We start from the raw sequence: 11,999 nt of genomic DNA, 5'->3' as shown, positions 1-11,999 counted from the left end.
ATTGTCAGACCGAAGACTCACGTTGGTTTCTCATTTCAACTGAGTGGGGTGGTGGGTGAGGTGAGAATGTATTTTCTCATTTGCCATCAGTGTAGTTTGACGTTTCTGCGCGATAAGAATGAACAGTGAGAAGAAAAATCCAACTGGAACCCGAGAAGGTTCGTGCCACGACATCTATCGTCTGAGAATGAAGCTGAACAAGAACAGCTGTTTGAAAGTGTTATTTTTAAAATTCGCAACTTATCAACAGACGCCGGGACGTCGGGTGTACAGAAGATTTAACGTGCGAAATTGTGAATATTCGTCAAAGTAATGAACAAAAATGGATATAAGAAATGGGATGATCCCGTGGAAAAAAGAAAACAGCAGAACTATTTGGAAGAGCAGAGAAATATGAAACCAGGTGTATGCAATAAGGTTAGCATAGAAAAGTTATTTTTGTTTCTAATTTGCATGTGTCAAAGCAATTAACTCTCGTTCCTTCAAAACTAATACACATCGTCGGCTTCGTGCAACACTGGCACAACTCAAAATTTTGCATTTTTGTGTTTTTGATGGCAAACGATGCGAAATCTAGTTAAGTTTCATCCCTTCTTCTTCTTCTTCTCTTCTATTTGAGCTGTCCCTGTTGACAACTCGATGGTAGGGCTGAGTGACTAAGACTATATTGCCCTGTGATTTTTAGCAACGCTCGTAGTACTCCATGTACAACCTGTGAAAGAGAGAGGAAAGGAGATTAAGGCAGTATGCAAACTTTGAAAGCAAAAATATATAAGGTATATATGGTTTAAATATCAATTTTTGTTTCCTTAAGAAATTTGACAACTTCTTTAAATGTATTTACATTTCGTGTCTCGAGTAGCTCAATTAATGTATTAAACTTTTTGTTAAAAGAATATTTAATTCGAATATTATCAAATTTCTTACAGAATAATATAGTGTGTTCTGAATTTTCTATTTCCTGGCATGTTTCGCAGTTCTCGTTATTTTCTAATTTCATTTTGGCACGCCAAAATTTCGAATAATCATGTCCAGAAATAAGTCTATTCAGAAGTCGTGTTTCGTAGTTCGTTAGGCCCCTGTTGTGGAACCATGGTTTCTCTGTTATGGATGATTGAAATTTATAAAATTTAATTCCTTTTCCTTTAGTTTCAGCATAATCACGATACCACAAATTCGCCTCTATGTTAACCTGTTTTTTGATATTTAAAATAGCGTCTTTCAAAAGAATACTATTTTGTAGTGAGTGTGTCTCATCTAAACCATTTTTCGCTAACGCATCTGCTATATCATTTCCTCTGAGATCTATATGGCTAGGTATCCACTGAATTGTAACACCCCAGTAAAAAGCTTTTTTTATCATACCAACTACTAATTTACTTCCGTATTTGTTTTCAATGACATTGTTAATGATGACGCAAGCTGATTTTGAATCGGTATAGATCACAGCATTCTGGATTTCCCTTCCATGGATATCATCGAGAGCCAAATCTATAGCGATCAACTCAGCTGTTGTTATGCATGTTTCTATTTCTAATCGTCGACTGATCCTAGTGTTCGCGTATTCATTGAAAACACCTACTCCACAAATATTTTTATCTTTTGATGCATCAGTGAATATTTTTGGTCTATTTTTGTATTTTCCATGCATAGCGCATAGAGTGGCTTGTTTCAATTGAAATTGATTTAAATTCTTTTTTGTACTTGTAATATTTCCTAAGGTGCTTTCTACTGCTATGTTCTGATAAACTGACGGTAATTTTTCAAGAGGAGATATTTTGTTAATTTGATTATGGTACTCTAAATATATTTTCTCGATATAAGTTAATTAACGTTCATCAATATTAGTTAGATCTTCTAGTTTAAGTTGACTACAGATAGTATTGTTTGTTTAAAAGTATCTAGCTATTTCTTTCACCGTATTTTGTTTGTGTTGCATGTGTATCGGTATTTGACTACTTATTGCCATTAATGTGTTTAATGGGGTGGTGCGACTACAGCCAGTCACATGTCTTATGCAAGCATTTGAGATTGTTTGAAGTGATTTTATATTTAGTTTTCCTGTATTGTTAAATAAAGAGGCACCATATCCTACAACACTGTTAATTAAAGAGTTATATACGTTAATCAAAACTTGAGGGTGACTGCCATTTTTGATACCAGATAATACTTTGATCATATTTAACCTATCAGTTACTTTTCTTTTAATTTCTTTAATGTGTGATCCAAAACTCAAAAACCTGTCCAGAATAATTCCTAAATGAAAGTAATGACGAACTGTTTCTATTAAACTATTATCAATTGTTATATTAAGAATGTTATTACTATTTTGAAATAATATAACTTTAGTTTTCTCAGCGTTTATGTGAAATTTCAATTGTTTCATATTTAAAATTAGTTTATTCATGATTATTTGAGCTTTTCGCTCTATTTCTTGTAAATTTTTCCCTCGAACTGTAACTGCAAACTCATCTGCAAATTGAATTAACTGAATGTCTTCATCCAAAAAATTATGTAAGTGTGCTGTATATATGTTGAATAAAGTAGGTGACATAACATCACCTTGCGGAAGGCCATTACTAACAATACGCTCAAGTGTTTTTCCTCTAGTCTTGAAAGTTATTCTTCTGTTTTGTAAAAAATTTGTAATCCATGTTATTATTTCATATGGAAAGGAATAATCAATCATTATTTGCTCTAATATATCTACATCGATGGAATTAAATGCATTCGAAAGATCTAGGAAGATAGTAGCGGATATGAAACCCTGTCTTTTATTTTGCTTAAGTTTGTTAATTAGATAGTTGCTACAAGTTGTTGTTGAGTTATTTTTACGGAAACCAAAAGAAGTATTCGGTAGAATATTATTATCTGTTACAAAGGTTTGCAATCTTGACAGTACTTCAGAATTTATCGTTTTGGTGATTGTTGGAATTAAAGATATTGGTCGTTTCCCTTTAATTGTTGACTGGTCTTTGCCCGGTTTAGGTATAGCTACAACATTAATTGTTTTCAAGGACATTGGAAGGTAACCGTTTCTCCAATATTTATTTATTTCTTTAACTATTGCCTGTTTTGATTTAAAACTTAAAGAGCGCAGCATATCGTAAGTAATTTTATCTTCCCCTGGGGATGAATTTTTCTTTTTATTTAATATGTGTTCAAATCTTTCCAAGTCCATTAAATCGTAGTTTATATAATTATAGTTGGATTCTAAAAGCCGAAAATCGTTTCTGCCAAAGTGCTTAGTCAAAAAGCTTTCGGCCAAACACTCATCATCATAAATAATGTTATTAGTTTGTTTTCTACGTTTTCCCGTTATTTTGTTTATTCTATTCCAAAGTTCTTTTGAGCTTAGTGAGGGATCGATATTGGTTAAAAATTCCATAAATTTTGCTTTCATTTCTTCCCTTTTTAATTTATTAAAAATTGCATGCGCTCTTTTGTAATTAATTAAATTTTCAGTGTTTGATAATTTGTTAAAATCTGTTCTTGCCGTTTTTTTATTTTGCCATGCCTGTTCAACTCTATCTGACCACCAAAATTTAGGTATATATTTATTTTTAATTTTGTTTTGTTTATAAATTTTTTCGACCATCTTCTGAAAATCTATGATATCATTAATGTTAGCTAAATTAAGTTTTTTTATCTCTTCTGTGATTTTTTTGTAGTTAAAGGTATATTTGTTTTTCGAGTACTCTTTACAGTGAGAGATTAAACTAATTTGTATTGCTATATGATGACTACCAATACTTAAGTCTAATGTTTCCCATTTCAAATCATTAAAAATATCACTAGAAGCTAATGTTATGTCAATTGCCGATGATTGTTTGTTAAGTTCTATTGGAATAAAAGTTTTTGATCCATCGTTAAGTATAAGAACATTGTAATGGTTAATTTTATCCATTATTATGTCTCCCTTTATGTCACGATAATCGTTTCCCCAAGCGTAGTGGTGACCATTCCAATCACCGCCAATAATAACTTTTTTATACATTTTAACAGCCTCAAAAACTTTCGTTAAATCATCTTCTAGCTCATGTGCTGATATTGTTGGTTTAATGTACAATGCAACCAATATTAAATTTAATTTAACAACTTTGATTCCAGTAACCTGTGTTGAATCTGATATACCATTAAAATTTACGACTGTATAACTCCAGTCTTGGTGCAAAAGAATTCCTGCTCCTCCGTAATTGTCGTTTCGCGAGTTTAAAATTTTGTGGTATCGCGATATGTTGTACTTACTCGTTTGTTCCAATTCGTATTTAGTCCAAGTTTCAGATAAAAATGCTGCTGAATAGTTATTTTCGAGTAATATTCTTTGTAATTCATCCTTGTTTTTCAATAGGCTTTGTATATTCAGTTGTAATATGTTGAAACTATCCATTAAGAAAAAAAAAAATAGAATTAAAAAATAATATCATCTAATTTAAAGTGTTTTTTCAATACTCCCTTCATCAATTGCTTTTGCTTTCCAGTCCAAGATGAAATTTCGCTTTCCTGGATTATATCACTGTAGAAACCCATCAGTGCTCCTTGGGTATTACGGTTCGCTGTATCTGTAGCTGCCTTCACAGCTCCTGCCATGGTGGTATTCCATCGTTCTGCTTCGCTCACTTTGTGCGGGTTAAACCATCCATTTGCTTGCTCCGTGTTATCCATTTCCGCCTGATCCTGTTTACTCCTAAATTCATCGATTTTGCTCCGTTTTTCAGTGATTAGCTCCAAATTTCGTCTACTGTAACTTTGTTCCGTTTGTACACGTCCATTGCCATTTCTCTCCCGGATTTCAATTTTACGTTTCGGAATAGTACCTGTTACCTGGATCGGTTTCTTAATATGTTTATTTGCCGCCATAAAAGCGAAGCTTTCTGCTGGGGTGGGGTCTGTTGCACTCTCAGCAAGGGCTTCATACACGTTGCTGGTTAGAACAGGTGCGACAAACTCTCGTGCTTCCACAAATGTTAAGCTTCGTTTTGCCATTATTGTTTTAATCGTTTTTTGCTTTTGTCGTTCCGGACATGTTACATCAGTAGTTTTATGGTCCGAAGATTTGCAGTACAGGCACTTCACAGGGTTTGTGCAGATTTCGTCCTTTTCGTCGTGTATCTGCGAACATCTTGAGCACCGTTGTTTACCTTTGCAGTTATCCGTTTTATGATTGAAACGATGACATTTTTCGCAAAACAAGACTTTTTGCACGAAAGGTCGCACCTTGTTAGTGCAGCAGAATAATTTAACCATTTCTGGTAGCTGGTTAGCGCGAAATGTTACACTTACTCGGGTTGTCGGTTCCTTTATTCCGTTTCTGAATCGGTTTAAACGATAAACGTCTACAACCTGGCAGTCGCATTCAATTTCCGCCTTTATTTCACGAATATCAATATGCGTTGGAATCCCCGCGAGGACTCCAGTTACGCAACACAAATGTCGCGGTACATACGCTTTGTATCCAAGCTTTTCCAGCTTTTTGTCCTCAACAAAAAGATTCGCTTTTGTATAGCTGTTCAAAAAAACTATTATTTTGTTCCGTCCAAGGTATTTCAGGTCGATAACGTGGTTCCGATACTTTTCCATTTTTCGAATCGCTGATCCGAGCGAAAATTTATTGATTTTCGTCTCGTTTAAGCATTCGACAATTACTCGATATGGTGCTTCATCTCGAATTGTATATAAAAACGATTCCTTAGAGTTGTTCAGTTTTGGCGCGTTTTCCTTCGTAGTCTGAGCGTCCATTTTTCCAGGATCTGTCGGGCTCGGAAGCCCTTCAGCCCCATCCATTTTCCTTTGTACTCGCAGTTGCTGGTTTCAAAGGTTTCCTGTCCAAAATAATTTCTCCTCGCACTTCTGTATGAATATTTGGTAGCCGCTTTCCACAATTCCAAGTTTGTCTCTGAAAAAGTCGAAAGAAATCCTTAATATTTTTCCTCGTAAAGCACAGGTGAAAACTTGACCTTTCGCCTTGGCGGGAAAAAACCGAATGAAGTTTCATCCCACGAAACCCCGTTTCAAATTCCCAAAAAATCCAGAGTTATGAGTAGAAGTGCCTTTGCTGCACAAATCGAAATTTCGCCATAAAGTTAGTAAAAATAGGGTTTCAACTTGGACAAAGTGCTCATAATATGTGCATAATAGACCCAAAAGTGTTAAATGAGGATTGGTAATCTTAAACTTAAAAGTTTTCTTGAAAATCGAAAAAAAAATTTCGACGCAAATTTTCAAACGCGTTTTTCTTGAAACTATGATTTTTGAGTTGTGCCGACGACATGTTGATATGAACTGTGCCATCAAATCGCAGTCACGCTATGCCACTGGTATGGCCGTTTCTGCTTTTGACATATCGTTACACCATGTTTTTATACATCATGATGAAGCCTTAGGGAAAGAATACAAATTGAAGTCTGACAAAGCGTAAAATACAGTAACATAACATTTGAAAAAAGCGGGGATATCTTTTTTTCAATTTTTTTTACGTCGTATATGCTTAGAATAATAGTTTTAACACATCTGAATTTGAAATATCTCAAAACCGGATGCATACACAGCATTCATTGCTATGAACTTTGATTCGATGACTATTCATTTTTCGACTCTTAAAGCCCTGTTTACACGAGTGTATGCAATCCTTTTTTGTGAATCCAAGGTATTTATCAAATTTAAACTTCATTTCTTGAATATTGCCTGTTAGCGTCCTGATGAATTTTATTTTCAGACGACTATTGTCACTTTCTCAAGTGTTTATTGTTTTCTCAAGTGTTTACATTTTTTAAATCGCAAAGCTGTTCCTTATTGTCAAAGTCGAATTAGATAATTTAAAAGCTGCAAGCTAAGCTTAGATCATATTTTAGTAAACTTTGAATTATGTATATGTACGTTGTGTTATATCCATTGTTTCTTACTAATATGATACAATATTACCAGAGAACTGTTCCAACTAGACTTTTGCTAGTCCAAAATAGGCTTTAATTCTCCATAATTCAAAAATTTTAGCGGTAACAAAAACGAAATTTTCCTTAAGTATGCAGTGAACATGAACCCACTGAGAATGAATTACACATCTCAACTATCTAATAATCCTCTCCTGTTCGATTCGTTTCAGTTTTTACACGCTGTCATTGATCCGGACTTCTTGCAAAACCCTTACGGAACGGATGTCCTCGCCAAGCTGTCCGAGCTGAACCTGAAGTACGAAATTAAACAACAGCTGGCTACACGAATCATCACATTCTATCGTACCAACCAACAAACGCTAACCCAACCGGGAACACTGAGCCCTAAAACCACCGATCAAAACTTTCTGATTCACCTTATGCTGGGACAAGATCTCGTGCATCATATCAAAGAGCGCAATCTGCGGTCGTGCATCGAAAACTTGCAACAATTATATCCGAATAAAACTATTTCCCTACTAGTATACGGACTGGTTAGCTACTGTCGCCAGAATCGTGGCTGCGTTGGTCGTAATGAAACCGAAATGGCATTAACGGAATTGCAACTGTTTGCGGAATGCTCGCATCAGCTGCTGGAAACGGCAGAGGAGGTTGGTAATTATGTAGCCCAATTGGGAAAAAGTTTGGCAGAACTACCGTATAAGCAGCAGCAACAGGAAAAGTACAGCGGAGAGCAGTTGTACCTTGGAAATGAGAAAAAAGGCTGCGTCCGTGTCGAGGGCACGGCTGGGTTACATCAGCTGTATCAGAACCAGCTGATAAAAATTCCATCAGTCACCCTGGAAGTAGCAGAAGCAATCATTAGTGTTTATCCAAGCTTGAAGCAGCTGATCGAAGCTTTTCGCTTTGCAACTGACGCCCCTAACTTGCTGGCTGACATCCCAATCCGGAGAGCTGCAGGACCTATTACTTCATCGATACGCCGTATCGGACCGGAGTTAAGCAAAAAGATTTACCGCTTATATGGCAGTGTCGATCCGAAGCAGGAGATCTGAACACAAGGAAAGTTATATTTTAAGTTCAGTACAGGAAGGATCGCCACGTGTTTCACATAAAAATATCTATATAATTTCTTGATTTTCTATGCTAATAATGCACACAAATGTACAAAGCAGCTGGATACAAAAAATTACTTCTTTTTCAAAACATTGCTACTGAAATTAAACATTTGCTGTGTTTTTTTGACGCCTTTGGCTAATCTACTGTTGGGGTGAAGGTTTTTACGGAAACCTGAAGAACTACTGGACCCTTCACCCTGCGGACCAGACTCCTCGGTCGATCCGGGCAGCCCGCGTGCAAACTTGCCGTGTTTTCCCTTGCGATGCTGCTGCAGGGGCTTCGAACCACCTTGGAAGCGAGAATAGTCAATCTTTGTACAATCGAACTCAATCGGTTTGTTTGAGTTCTGTCTCGCGGTAGAATTCCGTCGGCCGGCTTGCTGTTTGTTGAACTTCTTTTTTCTGTTTTTTCCCTTCTTTCCTCCCGGTCCGAAGCTCGCGTTGGTTTCATTTTGACTGCGGTTTGCAACGTCGTTTTCTTCCTGGTCGTCATCACTGGATTTCTCTGCTCGTGGGTTGATTTGCATCGGATATTCACCCTTGGACTGTCTTTGAGTGGTCTTTTCCTTTTTCATCGGTGGCTCACAGCTGTTGAAATTGATTTTGTCCTCAGCTTCTACTGTCTCTGCCCGTTTCCGTTTTGCTTCACACTGCTCCCGTCGTTTCAACACTTTTAACGGCACAGCTCTGGTTTTCTGTGGCTTAGATTCTTTTTTGATAACAACAGGCTCTTCAATCTGTTCCAGTTCGGGTTCCTTTTTGATGGGAGCTAGAGATTTTTGCGAAATGGGTTCCGGTTCCTTATTCTGTTGACGGTCGCGGCATGCCTCGATGTGCCGTTCGTAGGGAGTGTTGAACTTACGATCCAGGTATGACAGAGATTGTATTTCAGTTATATTTTGATTACTGTCCTCAGGCTGCATTTGATAAAAAAGAAAAAGAAAATATTAACTATGTGAACACAATCTATAGTTTTAATTTACCTTTTTCTGATAGTGCAGTTCAATAAATTTTACAATTTTATCATCATTCATGGTTTCATTATCTACAATCAATCTTCCTTTGTCGTCAAGCGTTCTCTGTCAACAGAAAAAAAGACTCGTTAAATGCAAACAATCATTTGTGCTAATCGGTATCAATACCGTTTTCGCTTCGGCAAAGACTCCAGCGTCTGGTTGAGGCTTTAACAATTTTCCTGCCAACTTCTCGCATAACACCTTCACTTTCGAATCCAGCAGCGTTGGCAGGTTGGTTTCCGTATGAGCAATCTGGCTGTTATCATGTGGACAAAACAGTGGATTACTGATATCGAACGTGGACTGCATCTTGTGGCGAGTATCCTTCTGCTGTTCGATCCCCTGCGGGATGGATTTGTTCAGAGGAATTTCCCGGGCTTTCAGTATTATCTGGTGCAGCGTGTGCAGATGCTGCCTAACCAACGATGGCACCGGGGTGCAACATGCGATTATACCCTGCATTTCACGGGGTAATTTTGAAGCGATATCCAGCGCCATGTGCCACGGCAATACGTATCCCGGAGATTCATCTTCCACGCGGGCCGTCCGGTCACGCCAGTATGAAATCTCTCGGAATGCGTACATTTGACGTTGATCGAATACATACTTTGAGCGGCGATAGACGTTCATAATAGTGTCTTCGTTTATAATTGGCTTCACGTAACGCTGTTTACACAGAAAGGTCGATTTATTATACACGGTCTGCAAAAAACTGGCCCCTTTTTCGATTAGTTCGTTGTGCATACAGTCGTAAATGTACAACAGATAGTGGGTATCCTTTCTGGCATAATGAATAAAATTCTCCGGGAGCGGTCTAATGCGCCAATCGGCTAATTGGTAAGCTTTATCCGTTTCGATATTGCAGTAATGCTTCAGTAAAAACTGCAATCCTATTCGTGAAAATTCCAAAACCTGTCACCAATAAAAATAATCTTTAGACTGACAATCCGAAAAGTATTTAACCTACCTTAGCGGCTTCTGCCGTATCAAACATATCAACAATGTACAGTCCAAGATCCCGCTGCAGCCATTCAATATCACTAATGGCTCCGTGTAGTACTTTGAGCACTTTCCGGTCTGTAAACACTTCATTCAGCACCTGCAAATCCTCTCGAAGTGCCAACGTATCGACAATGTAATCCTTCTTGCGAGTGGATATTTGCATCAGACATGTAAACCCCTGGTAAGTTCGATAGGAGTGATGTTCCAGATCGATGGCCAACTGCTTACTTTGTTTCAGTTCTTTCAGAAGCACTGGTACCTGCTCACTTTTGTCAATGATATCCAGTGGTGTATCCTCTAGTAACTTGGGTTTTTCCGGCTTGATAAATTTGAACGTTTCTTTGGCAGGTTCGAATCGGTCCAGTTCAAACTCGTATGGATGCAGATAGCTGATCACGTTACCTGCTTCATCATATTCTGGCAATACAGCCAGTGGTTTCAAGGAGTTTGGTTTGTCGTTTATTTTCGGGACAAATGGATTCAACGCCGCATTATCAACTGGGACTTTAAAGTTAACCTGTGGTCTAGCAATGTTGGTTGCGGTTATCAATGTAGCTTTTACAGCCGAAGCTGGAGCAGTTTTGTTACTACCACTGTTAGCATTGTTCCACGAGCCGCTCACACGATGCCGTGGTTCTGCTGGCAACTGAATCTCACTTTGTACCAAGACGGTTTCGTGTTTTTTCTTGATTCCTGCTAGTTCATCTAAGTTAGAGTTTATCCGCTCCAGAATTGAATCGTTAAACTCCTGCATTAGTTCGAATTTTTCTTCACAGTCACGCATCAAAATGTTACCTTTGATTCCGTGCATTTTCAATACGTCCGAAATTGAGTGCAATATTCGGTCGGCCTGTCGATCCATGATTCGTACGAAAGCCGGATGAGTCGAATACAGATCTCTCGATTTACCCGCTGGAAGCGCTAAGGCGGCCTTCATTGCGTTTAACATGAGCTTTTGACCATCCTGGAGAGAAGAACGGTTAAACAAATGGTTCTATTCAATAGTATGAAACTTACATCGGTGTACTTCCTGATTGGACTGGAGTCAATCTGTGGCATTGGTCGCGAGCTACTCACGGCATTGGTATTATCCGCTGAAGCGGTAGTTTTTTCCTGTTTCATTTTATTACACAGCAACGCTGTTCAAAGTTTTATTTCCTTGAAATAGAAACCAAAACTTATAAGCAAAGCAGGCAGCAAACAGCAGAAGGCAAACCAGAGACCACACTTCTCATTTTTCAGTTCAGTTTATCATCATCACTTTTCAACAATCATTTTCAGCAATGTTGCCAGGTTTTTGACAAAGGGTTTTGCATCGGGGGGTTTCAATGCTAAATAAACATTTCTGTCACTGCTAGTGCTAGCACAGAGAACAGACATTCATCTTTTTTTCAAAGATGTGTAAAAACTTGAAACCGTCATTAACCGTAAGTGGTAATGCTTCCCTCGCGTCAATGATAAATCCAGGGGACTATAAATTTGGCCAACAAATCATAAATTCATCACGGCGTCAATATTTCATTTCAAATGCTTACGAAAACCTGGGAGGGAGAAACGAATACTACACTCAAAACAGAGAACACGCACATGCGTCGTTTTCTGATAGCGTGTAACTATCTTCTTGCTGCAACGCATGCATGACTCAAACGAAGGAATACTGAATGTGCAAATATTACAGACTAATTTTTCGAGTCGGTGTTTTTTTCAATTTGCCGTTGTATAAAAGTTTTTTCAGTGTTTTGAGTTCGACCGTGATGAAGTGTGTTCGAAATTGTAACCAAAGCCTTAAATCATGAGAAGCGCAAGTTTAATAATCGAAGTACGCTAGCATGATTATTACTAAAAGCTTATGAAATTTATTATTTTACGTAAAAACAAACCAAAATATTTTGTAAAACGTTAAATAAAACGTTGAGTTCTTGTTTTTTCATCTGTAGGGATATTTATTCGGTAATAAGTCTACTGAAAAT

The 11,999-nt window shown here is 37.5% G+C and overlaps 2 protein-coding genes across 5 annotated transcripts; one reads left to right on the top strand and one right to left on the bottom strand.

The window, feature by feature from the left end:
• Nucleotides 1-273: 273 nt before the first annotated feature.
• LOC129716786 (crossover junction endonuclease EME1) lies at nt 274-8,120 on the top strand. 4 transcript variants are annotated; one of them, XM_055666634.1, is made up of 3 exons: nt 274-417; nt 686-776; nt 7,103-8,120. In XM_055666634.1, the coding sequence occupies exons 2-3, from the start codon at nt 747-749 to the stop codon at nt 7,946-7,948; spliced, it is 876 nt and encodes a 291-aa protein (XP_055522609.1). In that variant the 5' UTR covers nt 274-417; nt 686-746; the 3' UTR covers nt 7,949-8,120. The 4 variants fall into 4 exon arrangements, with proteins under 4 accessions (XP_055522609.1, XP_055522599.1, XP_055522615.1 ...); XM_055666640.1 differs by having other exon boundaries at nt 290-417; nt 620-776; XM_055666624.1 differs by lacking the exon at nt 686-776.
• LOC129716773 (exosome component 10) lies at nt 8,059-11,284 on the bottom strand. The gene is made up of 5 exons (XM_055666613.1): nt 11,047-11,284; nt 9,995-10,993; nt 9,154-9,939; nt 8,995-9,090; nt 8,059-8,928 (listed from the first exon to the last, which is right to left on the bottom strand). The coding sequence occupies exons 1-5, from the start codon at nt 11,149-11,151 to the stop codon at nt 8,083-8,085; spliced, it is 2,832 nt and encodes a 943-aa protein (XP_055522588.1). The 5' UTR covers nt 11,152-11,284; the 3' UTR covers nt 8,059-8,082.
• Between the last annotated feature and the right edge of the window lie 715 nt (nt 11,285-11,999).

The sequence above is a fragment of the Wyeomyia smithii genome, chromosome 1 (genome assembly GCF_029784165.1).
Source record: "Wyeomyia smithii strain HCP4-BCI-WySm-NY-G18 chromosome 1, ASM2978416v1, whole genome shotgun sequence".
Lineage (NCBI taxonomy): Eukaryota > Metazoa > Arthropoda > Insecta > Diptera > Culicidae > Wyeomyia > Wyeomyia smithii.
This window is presented reverse-complemented; position numbering and strand designations above follow the sequence as displayed.